A 24,357-nucleotide genomic window follows, 5' to 3' on the forward strand; every position below is an offset into this window, starting at 1 on the left:
GCAGAGGTGGACAGAATAAATGTCCGATTTGTCCGCAACAAAGACTGTGCCACCAAAGGCCTTCATTTTCTGCAGGAATGACTAGTCCGTGACTATATTTGTGGGAATCAGAGATTGTGCTGGAGAGAACATCTCGGGGTCAGCAAGGAAGGGCTTATTCAGGGGAGGGTTCTGGAGACTCTCCTTTGCCGGCTCCCTGCTCTTTCACAGTGACTCCCCTTAGGGGGGGCGTCTACTGAACTCACATTTCGTTCCCTGCCTGACTCTCCCTCAAAGCCCACCAGCCCTTCCCCCAGGGCCCCTCTGGCTCTCTCAAACGGGCATGTCCATCCCTCTTACTCTCGACCCACTGAGGGGTACAGACGAGCAGACGTAATTGTTGGCGACAAACCGACAGCTCGAGGGGGTCATGGGAGAGAATTCGAGAGGGGCTTCACGAACTCAGAGGCTGTTCTCTCTGGAGCCCTTTAATTAGATAGTTAAGGAAGTGGATGCTCAGAGAGGTTAAATTACTTGCTCAGGGACACACAGCCAACTAAGATGAAGGGCAAAGCAGGGCTGGAACATACATGTCCTGAATTCTCATTCTCCAGGCTGATGTCCAGTGGGAGAGCCCTCGCCCATTAATGAGACAAAGCTGGTGACGTGAAGTGTGTGACACCTTGGATTACACACTGCCTTGCATCTCTTTAGATTTATCGTAGTAACTGCTGCCTTCAAGTTCGCATGTATGTGGCCTTTTAAAAGATTTATTTTATTTTGTTGTTTTTTAAAAATTAATTTTCATTGGAGTATAGTTGCTTTACTGTATGTGGACTTTTTTTTTAACGTACCAACTTCGCCAGCAGAGGGAGCTACCTACCAGATTCCCAGATTAAATAATAAATGAGTCCTCTTAAGAGTTTCTAAAATGACAGGGCAATCAAGGCTCATTTGGGGAAGAAAAGATTCAGCTTTCATTCTTTATCCAAATCATCTCTACCTGCTAAAAATGATGTATAATACATAAGGAGCAAAAGTGATTAAAATCCTTATGAATTTAATCAGAAATTCACAGTTAACCACTATTTGCTTTGGTGCAAATTGATGTGGAATAACAATCATGTGTATCTGCAAATTTTTTTTAACTTGTGGGAAATTTGCTGGTGATTTGCAGGGGGAAGTGCGGGGGAGGGGAGCCATTGAAAGGAGAGAAAAGGAGGAAGGAAGCAATTGACAGAAGACTCCCCGGGGACACCCAATGTGGGGCGCTTGGCAGTTCTTTGGACGGTCTTTGTTCATAAATTGCAGGCCTTTTGCTATTTATTATGATGAACAATAGGAAGTCCTAATAATAACTCCTGTGTGTGCCATTTGCTGTAACTGAGCGGAGTTCTCTCAATTGTTTCTTACCCCTGAATCGGTAGGTTTGGGTTTAACGCTCCCCTCCCCCCTCCCCCATACTTTTTTTCATTTCTTCTAAATTATGCCTCGTAAAATCAGACACTGGATCCTTTCAAATGCAGACAAGGGCTTAAGGCAGAGAGACGCCTCTCCGTTTCCTTCCTCCCTTGAAAAAGCAAGACCGTCTTGAAAAATCGAGGTAGTCCCTGGTACGGGGCCCCTTTGGAGGAGGGGAAGGGCCGCATTAAGAAATGAGAAGCCCTCACCTTCCTTTCGGCGCTGGGGACTTTCTTGTAGAAGGTTTTCTCGGTGTCTCCAATCCACACCACGGAGGGCTGGAGCTGGCGGGCCACCTGCAAGGAGAAATGGTGGGCTGTAAATGCATTTCCCTCTGGGGTGCACACTTGACCCCAGGGGACGGCGGGGGGGACTCGCGGGGCTGCACTGCGCATGCGGCCTGTGGCCTCCTTCACAGCGGGATGGGGGCGCTGCCCGGCCCTCTCCCACCTGTGGGCAGGTGCGCTGGGGGTCTGTGCGATCTGTTCCAGGACCCCGAGCCTCGACTCAGTTTGGCTTGAAATAAGCCAATAGTTTTCTGCTGCAAACGAAGGGAACTGGGCCAGGAGTTTTAATTACAGCCTACGCCCCGCTCCCAGGTTGATTCAAGTTTGCTCATTTCGAGAAAAGCTGTTTTAGCACCAGGGCCCCCATGATGCCATTTGTTCGTCTCCGTGTGGCTGCGCCTTTGTGGCCGTGGTTTCCTCTGGAAGGTGGCTCTGAGCCCCTCCAGGGCGAGCGGGGCTTCGTGGCAGCGCTGGGACTTACCGTGGGCCCATGAATAATTGCCACGCACCTAACAATCTCTTCAAAGCGCCCCCATGAGAGCAGAGTTCGGGTATTTTTGCAACAATTTGCGCTTTGTGCAAAATGGTGACAGATAAAAGCGGTCTCCAGCCACAGCGAATGCAGTGTTACGTACTCCTATTTTTGTATTTCTTTAAACATCATTAAGGCAGCAGGTATGATTCTTAAACCAAGGCAGACATTTAATAAATGATGGAAAAATCACCGGGAACACTGGCTGAGTCTGCTTCCGCCAGCACTACGTACCAAGGGAAGCAGATTATGTGCGTTCAAAGACAACAGTGGATTCAGCTTGATCCCCTTGCCAGTCCGACCCCCGGGCTGGCTGTATTCCAGTCCCACACACGCCAGGACGCCAGGACGTTCAGAGAGGAAACGGTACCAGCCAACCACTCTATGGTCAGCGTTATTCTTTAGGCCCTGAGCCACAGAGTTTAAGAATTCAGAATCACAAGTTTCCATCCCAGTACCCGAGGCAGCTTGGCGTGGAGCAATCAAAATAGTGAGCGAGACAGGCCCGGGCCACACGCATTGTACAGGGCATCACACGCAAGATTACGGCCAGCACAGACCAGCACTTCCTCTGCTTGGAGGGTGTCACCTGTGATACCTCATGTGAGCTCACTACAGCCCTATGTAGCAGGTAGCATTATTATCACCCCTGTTTACAGATGGAGAAACTGAGGCTCAAAGACACTACATGACCTGTCCAAGGTCACACAGCTAGAAAGTGGCAGAAGCAGGATGTGAGGCCAGGCTGATGGATGGCTGCCGGGTCTGTGCTGGAGGCACGGCCATGTCCTCGGGTCCCCTCACTTCCTCCAGCCAGATGCTTGAGCACCCTCCCTTGCCCCACCTCCCCGTCTAACCATCCTCAAGTCTATCCATCCCCCCTCCTAATCTCCTTCAACCACATCAGTGCATCCATTCTCTCAGCTCCTGACTTTAACCCCCAACTTCTTTCCAGCTGTCTTGCCCACTGCAGTCAGAGGGACCCACTCAAGTGTCAGAGGGGCAGTCTCCAAGGAACCATTGTGCCACTAAAAGCTATTTTGGGTTTAAGTCAAAAGCTTCCCTGCCTCCAGCCCCCAAAGAAAATAAGCAAATGAGATACTGTACATAAAAGGTTTTCAGCTTCTCTGAAAAAAGATAGTTTATAATAGCAAAGGCAAAAATCTGATTCTTTTCAATCCCTCTTGAAAATCTTAGCTTTAGAACGGAAACCAATGGAAACACAGTTTTCACATAAGCAGCTGTCTCCTGTCTCAGGCTGACTCGTGCGCTCACCGAGGCAGCAGACCGGCCTCTCCTGTGTCCATTTGGCAAACACCGGATCTTCCATGGCTCTTATTTGTGTGCCTCTTTTCTCTAGATCCAGCTGTTCTTAATGGAAATTGCAGATGTGAGTACCAGGTATTCCAGCGTTCCTTTTCTCTTTCCACTTTTAACAAGGTAAGCTACCTAGATGGACTTGACACACAGGCATCTTATTAGTTTGGGATAACTTTGAAAGTAGCAGTCTTATTTCTCGCACCTTATTTAAAGTTGTTCTGAAAACCTGGCCACACCATTCCATTGAATGGGAACGCTAAGGATTGTTCCCTGAACTTGAGCGCTCTCTCTGAGCGGTGGGGGAATTCCACACTTCCTGTGTTTCTAACACGCACCTGTGAAGGAATTCCTTCCTCAGGACTGTCACCTGCTCTGGGGTTCCCAGGGCTGTGCAGAGGGCCTGGGTGGCCACATGGTTTGGAAGGGCTCAGTGATTATCAAATGAGCAGAAAACACTTCCCAAGCGAGTTCTTTGATGATAACAATACAAAGAATGGTCATTTGCAAATTGCCTTGAGATCTAGGACGCCACTGCTACTCCCTTTCCATGTACCCCATGCGGAGGCAAGCGCGTCCCACCCGACTCCCCTTTACACGTAAGGTGCCGAGGCGGAGAAAGAAGTCAGTAAAATCCCCTCCTCCCCCGGCACAGAGAAATGTGGAGCCCAGAGTAAGCCCTGGGTCGGCCCGACACCCCCAGGCCAGCACTATCATCCAGGCAGCAGGTTCCCACGTTGCCATGGAGAGAAGATGCCTATTCCAAAGCATCTCCTTACCCTTGGCCCGTGTCCTCCTCTGTCACCTTTCACTCTAATAGGAAGAAGGGCTCTAAGACCATCACTGTCTTGTCCTCCAGAGCATGAATCTCTATTTCCCTGACCTTCCTCAGTGGCGTGCCTGGTCAGGGGACGTCTGGTGACCTTGGTCAGTTCTGGGCAGAGAAGAGGGGTACAGAAAGCTGGGCCCTCCCAGGCCGAACACCTCTCCCACCAGGAAGAATGGAAGGAGCTGAGGCTCTTTTCCTTGGGGAAAAGAAGACTCAAGGGGGCAAGTGAGCTGATTTCAAATAGTTGAAAGGCTGTCATGGAGAAGAAAGTCTGGTTTTATTATTTTGGGTCCATCATGTAGAATGAAAGCCATTCTCTCATTTTTCATTCACAACATTGATAGAGGGGCTTTGATGTGCCGGGCACTGGGGTAGGTGCTGGGGTCCCTGACATCAAGGAGCCCACCGATAGAAGTGGCGGGCAGATGTGTAGCTGGGAGGGGGGCACAAGGAAAATGGGGTGTCAGCAAGGACCACCGATGAAAGAGGGAGAAGTGGATGAGGGGGCTAAGTAGAAATGGAGACTGCCAACGAGGGTTAAAGGAGACAGACCTTCCAATGGTTTCCAGAAGGTCCCAGAGCCTGGAGAAGGGGATGCATCTGCCATGCTCAGGACAGGAGCCAAGGTGCAGGGCTAGGTGTGCCCGCATGGGGCTGCTCGGGGTCATTCTGGAAGGTGTCACAAAGGCCCTGGCCGTGCTACGGAGTTTGCTTCTACCCTGGAAGCTGTGGAGAGTCTGTAAGGGTCTTGAATCGTGACCTTTGATGCTGGTTGTGTTAGAGGAAAATCCCTCTGGTAGGGTGTGAAGCATGACTGCTCCCCGGAGACTGGGAAAGAGATGGGGGTGTGTGTGCAGACGGCGTGGTGAGAGGTGAGGCTGGAGGCAGGGAGAGGGTTCGGAGGCTTTTGGAGGAAGAGGAGGTGAGATCTGGGGCAGAGGAGTGGCGGGGAGGGCAGGAGACGGATGTGAGGGGCATTTAGGATCTGCCAGACCTGGTGATGGTTGGGTGAGGGATGAGGAAGTAGGGGGTCTCCAACGCTGGGAGGCCTGGAGAATAGGAGGATGATGGCCCAGGAATCCAACAAGGGGACTCGATGAAAGGATGAGGTCAGGTTAGGCCAGGGGAGCCCCAGGGCAGCTGGACGTCCAGGCGGGAGGACTGCTGGGTCTGGGGGGCAGGAGGGAGGTGGGGGGCTGGAAAGGGCTCTGAGGATGGCAGCAGAGCCATGGGAATGGATGGAGGGGATTCCCAAGGAAAGAGGGAGAGGGGAGGAAGCGAGACCAGGGCTGCGGAGTGGGGACCACAGGGTGAAGACGTTGATGGAGGAGAGAAGGAAGAGAAGCCCCAGAGAGAACAAAGGGGCACAGAAGAGGGAGCCGTCCTGCAGCCCAGGGAAGGTGGAGGGCAGTGAGGGGTGGGCGACGGCGGCCAGTGCTGGCCCAAGGGTCTGGCAACCAGGAGGTCACTGGTGGCCTTGGCAGGGTGTGGAGGGGACAGAAGCCAGGTGACAGGGAGCTGAGGAGCGCATGGGACAGAGACAGGAAACACTGGCAGAGTTTAGAGATGGCATTGGGTGGGGAGGTAAGGCGGGAGAGGACGACCTTCAGGGGAGACGCCTTCCCTGCTTCACAGCCACGGGGAGGGGAAGGATGCCTGTGGGCCAGGCAGGTGCTGGAGAGTCAAGGCACATCCACGGAGGCGTCAGGCAGGCAAGGCTGAGCTTTGAAAACGTGTGCCCCGGAAATACAGTCCGTTTTTTTTTTTTTTTAATATTTATTTATTAATTTATTTGGTTACATGGGGTCTTAGTTGCGGCTCATGGGCTCCTTAGTTGCAGCACACGGGCTCCGCAGTTGCGGCATGCGAACTCTTAGTTGCGGCATGCATGTGGGATCTAGTTCCCTGAGCAGGGATCGAACCCGGGCTCCCAGCATTGGGAGCGCAGAGTCTTATCCACTGTGCCACCAGGGAAGTCCCAGTCCTTTCTTCTTGTCTTGCAAAAGCAGCATTGGTTAGTAAAAATTTCAGAATACATATTCAGACAGGCATAAACACCCTCTGCCCCCTCCACTGAGGGCAACTCATCAGACCTTTCCTGTCTCTACAGGCCTTTCTCAATATCTATACTTGCAAGCACGAGACTGTTCGTCACACACTGCTTTATATTCTTGTTCACTTCGCACGAAATTTATTTCTCCAACATCATTTTAGCAAGGGGTCTCATCATTTATTGATCTAACCCCTGTTTTTTTTAACATTTGGATGGCTTTCCGCCTTCTTCCGAAACCAAACAGCGCTTAGATGGATGCTTTTGGGTCCATGAAGCTGGTCGGTCGGAGGGCCTGCCAGCTCTTCACGTTCTCACCCGTGTGGTCCACCTGCCCTCCCGGAGGCCCTCTGTTCACACTCTCTCCAGCCACAAATAAGTGGATCTGTTTTTCTACTCTCTTCTCCTCAACAAGTATTAACCATAAAAAACTCTTTGCCAATTTGTTAATGAAAAATGGTATCCTTTGCTATTTTAATTTTCACTTAGCAATGAAAAGGCTTTGTTTAAATTACCCACAGATAGTTTGAGGTCATGGGCAATTAAATGTAATTAATTCGTAATGGAAGTTTCCAGAAGTTACAGGGGATAGTTTATTTAAGCCGCCAGTAGAGGGCTCTGTAGTCCTATTGAATATCAATTCCTGAATAAAGATGCGTTTCAACCAAAATGTGCTTTTTCAAATTCTGGGAAGGTCTAGCAAACAGTTACTTCTCCATCCATGTGAGTTTTATGGATTTGATCTTTTGTGTTCTCCAAAGAAATGCTGTTAAACATCCGCCATTGGAATTAGATTCTCTTGGTTGGGATATAATGGCTCAACAATGAAAACCAGTTTGTGTTTGGCACGCTTGAATTACTAATTAGATCTGCCCAAATGACCCTTGGAAGCTTTGGAAGTTCTTTCTGAAAGGGTCCTATTTTGTTTGCCATAGAGAACCCCAGGAAAACCCAGCTCCGTTTTTCAGTGGTTGTGTCTTAGTTTATTTACCAAACGGAAAAGGACCATCCATCCACCTATCCATCTGTCCGTACGCCCTTCCGTCTATCCAACCCACACGGATTTTGCTGAGCATCTGTGGTGACAGGCAGGGACGTCTGGGAAGCACGGTCCCTGCCTGCAGGGTGTGTGGCCTCCTGTGTCTGAACGGGAGCTGCTGGGCAGTCAGGCAGCCGTCAGCGAGGTGCTGCCATGCTGGGGAGGAGCTGGGGGGCGGTTATTTGGGGGGGGGGTCTTAGCTTTCTGAACTATAGTCACTCGGATTCTGTTTCCATTTAATATGTGAAGACATTTTGTTCTCTATTTCCATTATTTACGAATGATATTTTCAAAATTTCTATTTCCTTGCATTATCTTTTATGTGATTGTAGGAGTTACTTCAAGTCCTTGCTGGCTGTGAGTTGGGACAAACCGTGAATGACAATCACAGGAAGAGCAGAGGTGCATTAGAGTCAGCAGCCCAGCTGGGCTGACCCTGTACGGAAAGGAAGGTAAACTGAGGCAGAGGAGAGGACCAGGAGGGAGGCACAGCTGATGGACTGGGAAAGGTGACATGGGGGAACCAGGTCAGCGCTGGTGCCAGGAACCCACTGATACCATTGCTGATGATCAGGTGGAATTCGAGGGGATGGTGTCTGGATGGTGACAGGTGTCACGCTTACAGATCATCCAGACTTTCCCCTGGGACCCCCTCTTCCCAGCCTACTCCCAGCTAATCCATTAGAACTAATGGATTCACGCCCACCCGCCCTGACTCTGTGCCAACTTTGGGAAGCACAGGGGTTAACGCCTGGGTGCAAGGCCATGGTCACCCTCCCCATGCACCTTTTAGCCACATGTAGGGCACTCCCCGCTCTAAGCGTTTCCAAACTGGTTAAAAATTCTTTAATGCCTGTGACATGGACCCCGTCCCCATAACCCACCACGGAACAAGAGCAAATGCAGCCACGCTTACGTGCCTTACAGCCCACAGCGTGTCTGCACACACCTCACTGCAGGTGGCGCCCGGGGCATCCGGGGTTGGGACCCGCCCTTCCCCCCAGCCCGGCCGCCCATCCTCTGTGGGGGCGTGTGCATGTTCTGACCGCCGCTCAGTTTTGCTGTGAACCTGAAACCGCTCTAAAATGTAAAGTCTGTAGTAAAAAAAAAGGTTTTGCTGCCTACGTGTGCTCCCTTCTTCAACCTGAAACTGTCTACACGACCCAACGGGAGGGGACCCAGCTTTCTGATAGCAGCCCACTCAGGGCTCACGGGCAGCAGCCCCCAGTTCCTTTATTGCCACACCTGAGGCTGCAGGAAAGCGGCTAAATTCTGTTTCTCTGTTTCCCTCTCCTCTCCCCTCCTCTCTAACCCCTCTCTCATTGAGCAGCTCTGTTTTGGGGGGTCAGGTGTAGGTCTCTGCTTTACCCTTACTGAATTTCACCTTGAAAAGGCGGGACTGACATATTTATTACATTTATTGTACATCTGTGTGTTTTTTTTTAAAGATCATCCACGGATAGCCACGATGTCTTTGTCTGGGTTATTAACCGGGAGTATAAGCCTCCACGAGCTACAGAGATGTGATTGCCTGGGCTCCCCATCTGCTGACTCCTGGGCCAGCTGTTTACACCAGCACATCTGGGTAAAATCCCTTGGCCAGCTGCCACGGGCCGTTGGCTGTGAGCCCAGCATGGAGCCCTGGTGGGTGGTGCTGAGGCACGAGGAGCACCTCAGCTCCCTATTGTCCGGATTCGCAGGCCAGTACGGGCCACGTGGCCCAGACACCGGCTGGGCGGCCTCGTGAGCCCTGCTCTCTTAGGTCTCCCTCTGAGTCCAGCCCTCAGTGGCCAGACCTCTGACAAAGGAGGAAAGGGAGGAAGCCAGGACCCCAGGGAGGGAGGGACCATCTCCCCCAGGACCCAGAGCTCAGGATTAGGATGCTCTGCTCTGTCCTGCTCTCCAGGGTGCTGCTGGCCTCCCCTCCGCCTTCTCACGGGCGGTCTGGAGGGTCAGGGAAGGGGGAAATCAGGAGGGCGTGGGGTGCCGCGGGAGCTGCCAACGGGACGCTACAGCCTTCAGTTTCTTCACCTTCTCACGCTGAAATGTCTCACGCTAAAAAGGGTAAGCTGACACTCTGGCCCAGGAATGGCCTTGCGCTCGGGCCACCACAAGGGCATAGCTTTCACAGGGCCGGGCACGACACAGCATTCACTCTCCCAGAGGCCAGCTGGGGGCCAGGTGATGGCTCTGGAGTCAGATCTAGGCTTAAATCCAGATGCCAGCCCCTTAGTTCTCTTGCATTTTTGGTTGAATTAAGCATTCTGAGCCTCAGTTTTCTGGTCTGTAAAATGGAGACATTAATTCCTGCCTCATCAGGGATTGGGGCAATGAAAAGGGAAAGTGCGTATAAAACTTCTGGCCAGACAACGAGTCTTCCCTGCTTCTCCATCCCCTGCTTGACCATCATAAACACCTGAGGAGGCTGGCACCCTGCCTTGATAACTTCTTTTGTCTGCAAAACACCTATGAAATATTAATCATTTATCCCGTGTCTCTTAATTGTTAGATGTATTTCTAATATTTCCTAGCTAAATAGATGTATATTCCTTTCCACATATAGCTTTACTAGACGAGAGAATTTTAAATAGCATTTGTTAACTGGTACGGTAAAGGCATTTCTTAAAGGAATGCATTAGAGTTATCGCGTGTAAAATAAAGGAACCCTCCCAAAATAATGAGAACAAAACAGATTTGAACTTGTGCTTGGGAAACAGATCAGAAACTTGTTTCGCCAGCATGTTTTCACGTGCACGGGCTGTTGTGGGCAAAGCAGACGCCTCCAGCCGGAAGTGAACTTCTGATGTTTCTTAGGCGCTGCGTTCTTCGCTCTGCCGAGAGTAATTCAGGCAGAGGAATTCTTTATAAGGAGACGTGATGAGTAATTGGGCCCTTCTCTTATTTCACCTTCTCCAGCAAATGCCTCTCAGATCCATATTTTGCTGCCCTCAAGCTGCTGCGGCCCCGGCCCACAGAACAGGACCGCACTGGAGCGTCCTGCCACTGATTCACCAGCACAGCCATAAAATCCCACTTTCCTTTGGTTAATTAAAGGCAAATACCTCTTTGCAATGCAGATAGCTGCTCCGTCAGTCCTGCCAGGACGCACAGGCTCACTGTACGTGATCTTTAATTGAATGACTTCCTCTCCAGAGACCTCTTGGTCTTTCATTAATCAGCTATGTACACAGTAAAGGTGAGGCTTAACGAGGTGTGTGTCAGGCCCTCCGACGTGGGGTGACCTAGGCGGATGCACGTACTGTTCCACATGTTGATAACCTGACATCCAGCACTTTGTGGTCCACCTAACGTCAGTCTGCAGTGATTCTAATTAATGCAAAGATAGCTTGACTGATATCGAGACAAACCTCTCAGTGGCAGGAGCAAATAATTTCTGGAGAGTGAGAACATCATGATCATGTCCTTGGCTCTGTCCTGGAGTCTGAGCGATTGAGCCATTTGGTGGCTGGAGAAGAGCGGCTTAAGTCAGAGGCTGAATAATGCAGCTGTTAGACCTGAAGCCTCTGCACCTAGACTGACCAGGCTCACGTCACGGCATTGCGACCCAGGAAAATCACTTAAATGCTCTGTACCTCAGTTTTCCTATCAGCAAAATGGGGATAACAATAGTGCCCACCTCATAAGGTTGTTGCGAGGAGTGAATGAGTTAAAACAGAAGTGTAAGGTCTGTGATATATAGATGCTCACGAAATGCCAATATTTTTATACTCATGTGCTTCTGTTGGTTACTTGACAATGTCAACAAAATTCAGCATTTAGAATGAGTGCATTTAGGTGTTCTTTTGGGCGAGAGGATGGGTTTCTCTTACTTTTCCTCTGAAGAACTTAGTGCTTTGAGCTTGGTGGTTAAGTACACAGAGGCCACAAGTCAGGTTGCTGGGCTTCAAATTCCAGCTCATCTTCAAATTCTTGGGTAACCTTGCAAGTGTGCATGCATGGGGGAAGATTCCAAGAAGCTCAGTGGAAAGCAATAGCTGGAACACTAAAATAACTGAGCACATACCTTAGCTTCTGCCAAGTTAAAAGAGCTTGGTAAACACCTCAAGCTGTCCTTTTAGACCTCAAAGTAAAGACAAGGTTCCAGGACTAAGGGTGAACTCAAAACAGACCCACACTAACAAAATAGAAAACGAAACCTCTGCAAGTTCAAGCTGATCAGCCGGCAACTTAACTCCTGATAGGACCAAGCCTAGCACGCTTCAGAGCGTCAACAATGTCTCACCCACAATGTCTAATGTACAACAAAAAATTGTTAATCATATGGAGAAACAGAAACATGTGACACACAGTCAAGAAAAAACAAATAGAAACAAACCCCAAGGTGACGCAGTATTGGAATTAGCAGATAAGGACTATAAGGCAACTACTGAGTTCAAGGACTTAAAAGAAAAGACAGCTATATTGAATGAACAGATGGAGAACTACAACAGAGAAATAGAGACCTGTAAGAATAAGCAAATTTAAATCCTAGAACTGAAAAGCAAAATATCAGAAACACAAAAAAATAACCCACAAGATAGGTTTAATAGCAGATTGGAGACAGCAGAAGAAAGGGTAGGTAAACTTGAATGTAGATTAATAGAAATTATCCAATGTGGAAACTAGAGAGACAGAACCTCAGTGACTTGTGGAACAATATGAAGCAGTCAAATATATATATACATACATATATATATATATATACATATATATATATATATATATGTATGTATATATATGTATGTATATATATATATCTCGGAGAGGAGAGAAAGTGAGGCAGAAAAAATATTTGAGGAAATAATGGCTCAAATTTCCCAAATTTGGCTTAAAACATGTATTTACAGTTACAATGAGCACAGTGAGCCACAAGCAGTTAAAGTACAAAGAACAAACAAACATATCTAGACACCTTATAGCCAAGTGAATGAAAGCAGAGATAAAGAGAAAATCTTATAACCATTCAGAGAATATTGACACATTACACACAAGAGATCAATAATTCGAATTTCTGACAACTTTTCATCAGAAATAATGCAGTCACAGAGACAATGTAATAACATTTTTAAAGTGCTGAAAGAAAAATGTGTCAACCCAGAATTCTATATCCATCAAAAATATCCTTCAAAAATGGAGGCAATGTAAAAACATTTAAAAATAAAATGAAAGCTGAGAAAATTTGTTGCCAGCAGACCTGCACTAAAAGAAATGTAAAGGAAGTTCTGCAGCTGATAGGGAAATGACACCAAATGGAAACCTGGATTGGCAGAAAGGAATGAAGAGCACTGAAAATGGTAAATGTGTGGGTAAGTATGAAATATTAAACTTTTCTGCTGAATTTCTTTAAAAGACAAATGACTATTCAATGCAAAAATAATAACACTCTATTGTGTTGTTGACAACATTTCTAGATGTAAAATGTATGATAAAATCACAAAGGACAAGGGATAATAAATGGATTATATTGTAAGATTCTCACATTTTAAGGAAAATAGTACAATATTAATGCTATGTAGACTGTGTTAAGTTAAAAATGACTATCGTAATTTGTAGAGCAATCACTGAAAAATAAGAGTCATTGCTAAAAAGACAATAGAGGAATTCAAATAAAGTAATGAAAAGTACTGAGTTTACCCAAAAGAAGGAGAAACGGAAGAATAAAAAAGAAATGGGACAAATGGAGAACACACAGCAAAACGGGAGACCTAACTCAACCATGTGAATAATTGTAAAGGGAGCAAACACTCCAATTCAATGGTAGATATTGTCAGATTGGATAAGAAAGCAAGACCCAAGTATGTGCTATCCACAAAAAGGGATTTTAACTATAAAGACATTGAAAATAAAAGAGTATAAAGAAAGCTGGTGTGGCACCATTAATATCAGACTGGGTAGACTTCAAGATAAGGAGTATTATTAGAGACAAAAAGGGACATTTCATAATGATAAAATAACCCATCAGGAAGACATAACATCCTAAGTGTGGATACATCTCATGCATTCCAGAGCTTCAGCATATGTGAGGCAAAACCCAACAGAACTAAAAGGAGAAATAAAGAATTTCACAATCATAGTTGGAGGCTTTAATACCCCCTCTCAGTAACTGATAGGACAAGTAAACAACAAAAAAATTAGAAAATGAAAAAGCAAGTCACAGAATGAGAGGAAACATTTGCAATATGTGTGTCCCACAAAGAACTTGTAACCAGAATATATAAAGAACTCTTCCAAATCTCAAGACCAGCAGTCCAGTGAAGAGTAGGCAAATGACTTGAACAGACATTTCAAAAAAGAAGTTATACAAGGACCAAAAAGCACATGAAGATGGTGGTGACACAGCTGTATCCGTTTCTTCAAAGCTCACACTTAAAATACATATTTCAGATCTGTGCATGTCACTGTATATAAATTTTACCTTAATAAAAATAGTGCAGGAGGGTCAGGAAGAGAAAGGTCTAGGTTTGGACCCTGCTCAGCCACTTGATCTCAGTGGCCTTGGGCAAGTTACTTAACCTCTCAGAGCCCCAGTTTCTTTATCTGTAAAATGGGGATGAGAATGAACTCTTCACTGGGCTGCTGTGAAGATTAAATACAATGACACAAGACGTGGAGCACTTAGAGTGTATGAGGCGCTCTATTAAATAGCTTAATGCTCGCTCTTTATTCCCCACCCTCCTTCTTCTTCTCGCCTCCCAGCTCCTCAAACTTCTCTCTCCATGGATTCCTTCAGGACAAGTCAGGGACGAAAGTAGGGGGGGGGGTGTCCTAATTTGTGCAGCGTGGGGTCCATGTGGCTGGGAGAGGAAACCCCGCTGCCATCACTTCCTCCCTGGGGCTGTTAGGAGGAGACGGAAAAGGAACCATTTCTATGAGCGGCTGCTTGTGTGTAACCATCTCCCCTGAAAGCAGATGCAGAGCTAACATCTAGCCCCAGGTACCGGACAGTCCTTGCTCTGTGTACATTTTGATATAGTAAAAGCTGGCTTACCGGGCATGCTAGCAAAATGAACTGAACAGCCTAAGGACAACCTTGAGGGACTCAAACAAATGAAAATGAAATCCTGTGAAGTTTTAATATCAAATATAAATATTGAGTATCAGAATGCTCTAAAACTTGGTAATCCTCAAGTGTACATATGTATATTGTGTCTCTATCTATCCATCTATCTATTATCTATCATCTACCTATCCATCCATCCATCGATGTATCTTCATCATCGTCCATCACCATCATCATCTACATCTAAACTATATCAGAGAATCATTGCTTTTAGGGCTGACAGTATCATTTGGTTTGACTCCTTCATTTCAGTGACGATAAAACAGAGACGCAGGGAGGTGAAGAGCTTATCTAAGATCACAGTGCTGGGCTGTGTATGCACCTTCGAGGACGTGGCATCCTCTGGCACGGGGATGTAATTGAATATCTACACTACTGCGGTCAGCTTAGCTTCCTGTGGGTTCCTCCTTTATTTCCCGTGTGAGAAGCTGACTTCAATTTATGCCACATGAGAAAAAAAATACCCCCAAATGCAAATATCTGATGCCATTATTGGAGGGAGGTGGGCTGGAAAAGGATTGAATTTTTTAACGAGACCTGTGAACACTGCAGGAAGGACTCCTGTGGCAGAAGGAGGCTGATCTGAATGGCACCGGAGGGCGTTTACGCAAAGAAAGAAGCTGTGTCTGGTTGTTGGACGCTCAGCCAGATGCAATAATGAAGCAATTTACAGGAGGATGCAATGGGGAAGTTTAAGAGGGATGTGCATGTCTGCCTAAGGAAATGATCTGTGAGGGTCTGTGCTAGCTGGCTTAAGGAGATTAACTGCAGCATTTGAAAATGCAATTTGAAAGAAGGAGGAGAACCGGAGATCAAGGAATGTGACAAATACCTTGAGGACGACGTGTAGCATCATCTGGAGGCCATTTTTGCCTGGGTATTTCCCGGCAATGTTAGCTGCGGACAAGTTGAAGAGGTTGGCTCCCGTTTCGGTACAGATGGCATGGACCAGCAACTTCTTCCCCACCCCAGACGGACCAGCCAAGAGCAGGGATTTCACCGAAGGAGCTTTCTCATGCACTGCTTCAGAACCTAAAAAAGGCAGAGGCAGAGGCTCTAAGATCCCGCCAAGAAAATAAGTGGTTCTTAGACGGGGACTCCTCAAGGCCATGACTCCGTGGCATGACCCCAGTCTCGGCAACAGTGATGGATGTGTGGAAGGCATTTCTCACCAGGGGCACGCCTCCTGTCTCAGCCAGCTCCGTGACACCTTTGATTTGTATGTCAAGGTGGAGCTGTCAGGTCTCCTTGGGCGTTCAATACATTGCTTCTCTCTCACCCCTCACCCCAGCATTCCCCCCACACTCATAATTTTAGAGAACATTCCTGCAGTAACTAACCTCTGGCATTTTGGGGGAAGGGGCTGGGGGTTTCTCTGCTTCTCAGCAGCACTACAGCCTTTGAAGGCTCGGGAAGACGAATGTGCGATGCACGGGAAGATGCGGGGGAAAAGGGGGAAAAAACAAGATCCAGGCAGCAGTAGCCTGGCTTTTTTCCCTTAATTTTTACTTTATATTGGAGTATAGTTGATTAACCATGTTGTGTTGGTTTCAGGCATACAACAAAGTGATTCAGTTACACATATACACGTACCTATTCTTCTCCAAGTTCTTTTCTCGTATACGTTATTATAGAATATGGAGCAGAGTTCCCTGTGCTACGCAGTAGGTCCCTGTTGGTTTCGTCTGTCCTGGTTTCTAGTCTGTCGGTAGGGGCAGAGTCAACCTGACCCTTGATAATAAACGACGTGAATTATTAGGTCCCTCAGAGGTCCCTGCCCTGTGCTCTCAACCTCATCGCCCATCTCCTGCGAGCCCAGATTGGAACTCGGGCTTGATTTCTTCCATCATCCTGAACACGAGCAGAGCACACGTCGGCACTAAGTAATTAGAGAGTGAACAGAATGAAATCCTGTACAAGGCTGTGATTGGAACATCGGCTATCGCACTAATTTGCTTTTGGTCAACTGCTGGGCTCTTCTGGATCAGCTGTAAACAAATCAACATTCTAATTATTATTCTGCTTCTCTTTCTTTTTTCTTGTGTGATTGACAAGACTTAGGGAATTTATCTAATCATTAGGAACAATTTTTATAGTTACCGACTACACTCCGCAAAAACTTGGAAAGTAGTTTTGAGCAAGTTCTCTTTAAAATGAAGCTAAACGGGCACGCTTCCATTGTGGTTAGCGTGGGAAATGGCAATGTGTTATGGTGAAGCAGAACTCATTTTCCACGACAGCAGAGAGACGCCATTCTTCCCGTCTCCCGTTCATCACCTGGATACTGAAGGCTCCGTCTGTGGCCTCGGCTGGGGGCCGCTGGGGATGCGCATGTGGTAGAGACAGGATTTGCTGTAAAGAGTTTATGGCCGGGGGGAGCTAAACTTAAGAAGTAGCTAGAAGGGGAGGAAAAGATCCGTGCTAAGATCCGTGAGAGAGACAGAGATTCAGGGAAGAAAGGACTTCCCATTGGGGGGATGAGGTGGGTGCATGGGGGTGAGTCAGGCCAGACTTCAGAGAGAGGGGCTGCGTCTGGGCTGGCCGGTGAAGAACGGGCAGAGTGGAAGGGGGTGTCTGAGAAGGATGCAAGTGGGGGGACGCAGTGACCACAGCCTGGAGCGGAAGGTCAGGTCCTGGGGGGGCAGATGATTCTGGCTGGCGAGGGAGCTGGGGTCAGCAAGGGGGTGGGGCGAAGAGTGGTGCCAGCTGTCGGGGTCCCTGGAAGATGATGAGGGTTAGAGCGGTGGCCGAAGCCTGGGGGCCAGGAGAGTTCCGGAAGGGGTGGAGGGAGGGGAGAACAGCGCTGAGGACAGAACTGGGGGAGGGGCAGCAGGAGGGAAGGGGCACAGGCCGGGGAGGCCCGGACACGTCATCTACCCCAGGGATGTGACTTTCCAGAAGGAAGGGGGTGGTCACCAGCGTCGTGCAGAGGGGGAGAGGGTGGCCCAGAAAGGCCTCTGCACCGGGGCCTCGCCGGCCTCTGGAGAGCTCATCAGACGGCAGGGCAGGGAGGGGCCGTGGAGTCGCTGGGGACAAACCTGCCACGGCGTCCATGGCTCTAGCTGCTCATCGCGCCTTTCAAGGGCAGTTTTAAAAATTGCCTAGAATTGCTAAGAGACAGAGGAAATTTCCAGGCTTTTGTGCGTTCACCCTTTTCAACTTTCGGAGGATTACAGAGTCACAAGGAAGCCAGTGTTCCGTGTCCTAAGCCCAGCTCTGCCCCTTCTGACCCCGGACTTGGAGAAAGTTCCTCAGCATCGTGGAAAGGCTTACTCATCCGTGAGAGCTGCTCAACGGCCACCTCTGCTGGGCGATGAAGCCGCACATAAAACGCAGCTTCTGCTGCGTGAGCGCCCTCCCCCCTCGCCTCCCTCTCTCCCTCCACGCTGCGGGGCCAGTGATATTTCCGGGGCGGGGGGCAGTGAGCGGGTGAATGCTGACCAGATGCTTCCTGGGCATGCCCTTACTGCCCTTGCTGCTTTGAAAGTTCACACCTCGTCCTGGGAGCCCTGGCCGAGGCTCCTGGAACCCTGGAGGCCGGTGGGAGCTTTGCTGCCGGGCAGGGTGGGAAGTGGCCTTGCCGTGTGTCCTCAGTGCCCTCTTCCAAGTGGCCGCCTTGGCTAGTCCTGGCAGTGGCGACCTGGATAATCAGACCAACAAACGCATTCCCTTTTGTGACCGGATACCAGTTTAGACGTATGAAATTCAGACGAAGCCCTGGCAGGCTGCCGTGTGAGCGAACTTCTCTGTCTGACTTGTTTGTACAGTGCAAACTCGTGAACAGGTCATGAGAACAAACGCCCCGCTGCCTCCGGGGCCTGGGGACGTCAGCCACCAGGGAGACTTCGGGTTTCTTATTGACAAAAGGAGGGTCCGGGTGGGATGCCTCCCGGGCACGCTTCTTCCAGAACCCTCACGTCAGCTTGGAGACGACACCCATCACCTTGTATCTGCCAGCGGAGGATGCAGACGCACCACACGCTCACTTGTGAGGAGTTCCCTTACAATCTTGACACCTCTTGATGTTCTCGGCTCTACTGCCTTCCATCACTCTGTGATGAACTTTGAGGGCTAATCTGTTTATTTACACGGACCCTGTTAAATATTGCATATTGATTTTGTTGACCCCAAATTATGTTGATCCCCAAGTATTATATATTTGTGTTATATATGTATTTCATTTATGTTGACCCCTATTCTTTGGACTGCTTCTGACATGAAGTTGAAAGAAGAATGAACTGTTCCTTGCCAATAGGTTTAAGTTCTTATTTAAGTCAACGTGGAATAAGATGAGAAGTTGTCCAAACGATTCCCATCTCACTTTAAAGCAAATTAAACAAAACAGAATGCGATTTCTAGTTCAGAATGGTCATCAGAGCACGGCTGGCTGGAGTTCCTGCCCCTGCCCCAGGTGACGCAGTCATGAAAACATAAATAAAAGTGAACGAGAGGGGCAGGTATCTGTTACCGAGAGCCCCGACTTTCCTGCAGACTCTGGTCCGTCTGTCTGAACAACCGTGATTGAATCTCCGTGGAAATTGGCAGAGCCTTGATTCTTTAGATCCAAGAAATACACTTTCACTGACTCCCGAAGGGCCGGCTCTGTTAAGGACCCAGTGACAGAGCCTGTGTGTAACAGGTAAGCCTAACCTCAGCCTTTGTCTAATTTGGTCACTTTGTTTTTTTGTTTTTTAAAAAAAATTTATTTATTATTTATTTATTATTTATTTTTGGCTGTGTTGGGTCTTCGTTTCTGTGCGAGGGCTTTCTCTAGTTGCGGCAAGCGGGGGCCACTCTTCATCGCGGTGCGCGGGCCTCTCACTATTGCGGCCTCTCTCGTTGCGGAGCACAGGCTCCAGACGCGCAGGCTCAGTAGTTGTGGCTCACGGGCCCAGTTGCTCCGCGGCATGTGGGATCTTCCCAGACCAGGGCTCGAACCTGTGTCCCCTGCATTGGCAGGCAGATTCTCAACCACTGCGCCACCGGGGAAGCCCTAATTTGGTCACTTTGAATCGCAGGTGCTTGCCTTGGTTATCATTTCTCCAGATGACAGCTTCCAGGACCTTCAAAATGCTAACCAGACATTCAAAGGTGCTACAGATGTGCTTCCCGGGTGGTACTTTTCTGTGCTCCAGGATGCTCTAGCCCAGCAGAACGACCCTCACTCACAATTCTCAGTAGAAGAGGTAAGCCGCAATGCACACTGATGACGACCAGGAAGACACGAGCACACACGCCTGCTTCTAGCAAAGGCACAACAGGGCAAGTGGAGTCCTTACCTAGTGGCAGGATGCCGTACAGGGTGATTAGCTGTCGGACATCCAGGAGGGAAGGCATGGGTTCTGTGGACATCTGGCGAAGAGTAGTCCCCAAGTAGCTGTACTCACCTGGGGAGAAAAAAAATAGAGGACAAATGAATGGGAAACTACGCTACTCTGAGTTGCATAATTTGGACACTTGCAAAACTAACATAGGATACAAATTGAACATTTCTGAGCAAATACACTCATATTATGGAGAGTCATTATAAAGAACTTCTCAGATAAAGGCTTGAAGAAAAACTGTCCAGCCACAAAAACATTTCTATACTCACTACAATAACTGGGAATTATGTTGAGTATGATACTAACCTCCCAGTATTTTAAAGAATAACCTTCGGATGTTGAATATGTGAAGAGCAAAGTTCTAAGATGAAGAACATACAAAGTAAACTAAAATACAGCAGGTTTGGTTTAATTTCTGTTCCAAGAGATTATGTCTAACATTTGCACAAACTTTAAAAATAACTTACTTAAGATGGATGTGAAATTTGTATTGAAGCCGTGTAAATCTGAACCTGAAATGCAATCATTTGAAAGGTAGGATCTAAGTCTAATTTAGGATAAATAGAAATACCTCCTTTTGAGGGTGATATTCATTAACATTTTTATCATTTTTAAAGGATTACCAAAGGAATAATATCGAAATAAATCTTTATAGGTTTAATTAGAAGGCATCAAAGAGCTTAATTGTAACTAGTCATAAATCTGAAGTGTTATTTTCTAACTAATTTAGATAAGGTCACCACGAAAATTAGTTTTGCTGCCTTCATTTGTCATGAGGATGGACTTTTACATGCTCATGTGATTCTCTCTTGATCTGTACCTGAATCTGAAGGAAAAATATTCGAAAAACGAATCACAATCTCTTGATGTTTTTTTTCCTGACTTTTTCTTTTCATAGCAAGTACGGCTCTTGCAGAGCTTTCGATGTTATATATGTACAACAAATGCCTTTGTGTGTGTATGAAAACACTGAAGAAATACATGTAGGTGTCTATGAAATCCTGAAAATATCAAGGGCTTTAAAGCATTTTCAAATGCTAAGGAAATGAGAGTTAAAATCCAGATAATGATTGCTGTTTTGTTGTGGGCCACAGCCTTTCAAAGCCTCCGAATGAAAAAAAGTCCTTGGCAAGGGCAATGGTCTTGGTGAGGGAAATGAGTGATAATGAAAGCGTCTATTATGGCTTCCGATCTGCACGCTTTTTAATGAGCAGGTAATAAATAGAAGAGCGGTTCATTTCGCCTTCACTAGAGCAGGAAGGGATCCTGCAGCCACCGTTAAATCCAGCACTTATTGCTGTAAACATGACATTAGGGGGGGCATAAAAGTGACCCCATTTTCCTGCTTAAGTAAATCCAAGTTAATACCCAAATGCGCCATATTTTCTAGTCCCTACTTAGACAAAGGAAGTTGAACTGGTGGGTGTTGGTTCTAATAGAAGGAACGACCCTTTGCCAAGTGAGGAGACTCATTCTGAAAGTGTGTTACTATGTTTTGCTATTGCCCAGCATGGAAGCCATAAGCCCTTCCCATGGACTCATTCAGAATTTAGAGACTTCAGGATTCCCTGCACAGACACCAGGTCTTCCACGAGCGAGGGAAGAAGGAAGCAGCAGATGAAGAGGTGTTGGAGATAGAAAGCATGAAAAAGGGCAAGGAAACCTAGGACAACAGCGGGAAAAGAAACAGGACTGTGTTATGGGTAGGATTGTGTCCCCTTAAAAATCCGTATGTCAAAGCCTAACCTCCAGTATCTCAGAATGTGACCTTATTTGGAAATAGGATCATTGCAGACGTAATTAATTAAACTGAGGTTATTAGGGTGGGTCCTAATCCAATATGACTGGTGTCCTTTATAAAAAGGGGGAGTTTGGACACAGACACACACACAGGGAGGAGGTCACGTGAGGATGAAGGCAGAGATGGGGCGATACAGCAGAAGCCAAGGATCGCCAACGACTGCCAGCAAACCACCGAGAGATGGACGAGACGAGGGGTGAGAGGAAGAGGTCAGTTTAGGCCACGTGAGCCCCAGGGCAGCTCAGCATCCTGGCAGGGGAGGACTGACAGGTCCAGGGAGCAGGACAGAGGTGGGGGCTTGAAGGGGCTCTGAGGCTACAGCCAAAAGATTCCTTCTCAGAGCCTCCAGAAGGAACCAACACTGCTGACACCGTGGCGTTGGACTTCTGGCCTCCAGAACTGGGAGAGAGTAATTTTCTGCTGTTTAAGCTGCCCTACTGTGGTACTTGTTACAGCAGCCCTAGCAAAGGAACACAGAAGGAGGAACTAATTGTAGAGAAAAGGAACATACGCGCACACTTAAAAAATAAGGAGAAATAAAAAATATTTGAGAAATCAAGGTGAAATCAGCTTCTAACATTTCCATTCTACCCCACATAGCATTGAAAAGAGAATAAAGAACAGAACAATTGATAAAAAATAACAGCCTCTTAAAAAAGTTACTCAAAGAAAAGGAGTGAGAGAACACAGGAGGCCTCAAGTCAGCAGACGATGCTCGTAGGACTTGGGCCCTCCCACCTGCACCAGGACATGCCAGCTCTGCCCCGGGCACTGCCAGGGCTGCACAGAACATCTTCTGATGAAGAGCACGGTGACGCATGCTACGTGGTTACAATCCAGGTTCCTGAATTGTTTATACAATAAAAATTTATGTTGGATGCAGGCTACCAGCTTCCAGAATGTGGTCGACAGAGAAACTTCTCAGGTTAACTCTCTGTTGCAACAGCTCTGCCAAGATTATGCACCCTGGGGCCCAGGTATTCCGAAGCTTCAGATGTTTTTCACATGTAATATCTAAGTCAAGTCTTCTAAGGTGGGATTTTGGGGAACCCGTTGAATCTTCTTGTTCTTAGGACAGGCCCTGGATGCCAAGGAGAAAGTGAGAAGCACCAGCCCTGGCCTGGGTGTCAATGTTCCCACCGAACGCAGCAGCTCCAGAACCATAGGCAGGGCCAGGTAATTTAGGGGAGTATTGGCTGTGTTTGTTCCCTCTGTATTTTCCCCTGGAGCAGTGGCCGACCTAGGTGCCTCGTGCTTCTGCGATGTGCACAGGGTGGGAGGGGCACGGAGGCACCAGGAAGTCACAAGCCCTCTGGCTGGCAAACCCTGAGCCCGCGGAAGGATAGGTGAGATCACCACCGCAGCAACACAGGGACACAGCTAGCTAGCTCTGTGCCAGCACGCCCTCGAGGGCTCCACTTCCTCACTCATTAAATTGTCACAGCAATTTAGTGAGGCCGTTGCTGTTATTAGCCTCGTAATTGTGGAAACTGAGGCACAGAAAGATTACAGAAAGGACCAGCGACCCAGAGGGTGGGAGCTTCAGAGGCAGGAGGGAGGAGACATTCCCAGCCTGGGCGGGACAGCTGGTCAGTGGGTCTCTGGTCAGTGGGCATCAGCCCTGTGTCCTGGTGGCACGGAGGACAAGGGAGCAGGGGAGAGAGCCCCTCGCTGAGAGAGGGCCCCAGGCAGGCATGAGTGGCCCCTGCAGGCACCAAGGGGTCCTGGAGGGCGCCAGTGCCCAGAATCTCTCCCCAGCCTCCAGGCACCATTTGGGAATCGGGGACCTTGATGGTACCTGGGGGCAGGGGTGGAGGCTTGTAAGAAGGATTGAATTTGAATAACCTTGGCAGTTTAGCCCTCGTGATGCTAAGTTGTGGTGATTTAAAGAATAAGGAAATGTGCTATTTCTTGCATACCCAAGCTGGTGGCGGGAGCTGGTTGCTGGGCACAGGGTCAATGCTCTGAGCTGGGCAGGTGCGCAGGGACAGAGCAAGGAACTGGGGGTGGGGGGAGTTGGGGGCTGGGCCTTGGGGGAACCAGACATTATGAACTTGAGTTTCCTGCCTTCCAAGTCTCTTTCAGCCCTAACTACTGTGATCCTAGTGCGTATTTGGATTTGAGTGGTGTTTAGAAAAGAGTGGAAGCCGCCCAAACAACTCATGTCCCGGCACTGCTGAGCCGGGCTGGCTGTGAATACAGGGTTCCTGGGCTGTGGAGAATGTCCAAACCATGCAACCACGTTCTGAGTCTGAGGGTTTGTGCTCTGTCCCCGCCTGCAGGGGGAGTTGCTGAGGCACAGCCAACACCCACCCTGCCCTGCTTGTCCAGCTTTGGGCCAGCTGGAAAAGGAGGAAGGGTAATGCCCCAAGGTTTCTTTTTCCCCTTTACTTTAAAGTCTGGTACTTTTATTAGAATACATCTTGGTGTTGGTCAATTGGAGTTGATATTCTCACATACAAAGTGTGATCATTCATTATGTGGTTTGCATTTCTGTTTTAGGAAATTTTTCATGAATAAAAATTCTTAGTATTTGTTCTGTTCCTTGGCTTTGGTTTTCTTCTTCAGGGATGTGTATTATCTTTGCCTGCCTATGTGAATTTTCTTTGCCTACCTTTAGTACTTGTTACTTTCTTTTGAAACCTTTTAATCTTGTTCTTCATTTCTAGTTTTATTTT

At 48.0% G+C, this 24,357-nt stretch overlaps 1 protein-coding gene across 1 annotated transcript in view; it reads right to left on the minus strand.

Moving 5' to 3' along the window:
• IQCA1 (IQ motif containing with AAA domain 1) overlaps window positions 1-24,357 on the minus strand; it is a 172,123-nt gene that overhangs the window by 23,832 nt on the left and 123,934 nt on the right. The window contains exons 14-16 of the mRNA XM_036858051.1: window positions 19,834-19,941; window positions 15,387-15,586; window positions 1,650-1,736 (exon numbers count right to left, since the gene is read on the minus strand). Coding sequence (XP_036713946.1) covers window positions 1,650-1,736; window positions 15,387-15,586; window positions 19,834-19,941 — 395 coding nt within the window. The remainder of the gene's footprint in view (window positions 1-1,649; window positions 1,737-15,386; window positions 15,587-19,833; window positions 19,942-24,357) is intronic.

Source organism: Balaenoptera musculus, chromosome 7, assembly GCF_009873245.2.
Source record: "Balaenoptera musculus isolate JJ_BM4_2016_0621 chromosome 7, mBalMus1.pri.v3, whole genome shotgun sequence".
Classification (NCBI taxonomy): Eukaryota; Metazoa; Chordata; class Mammalia; order Artiodactyla; family Balaenopteridae; genus Balaenoptera; species Balaenoptera musculus.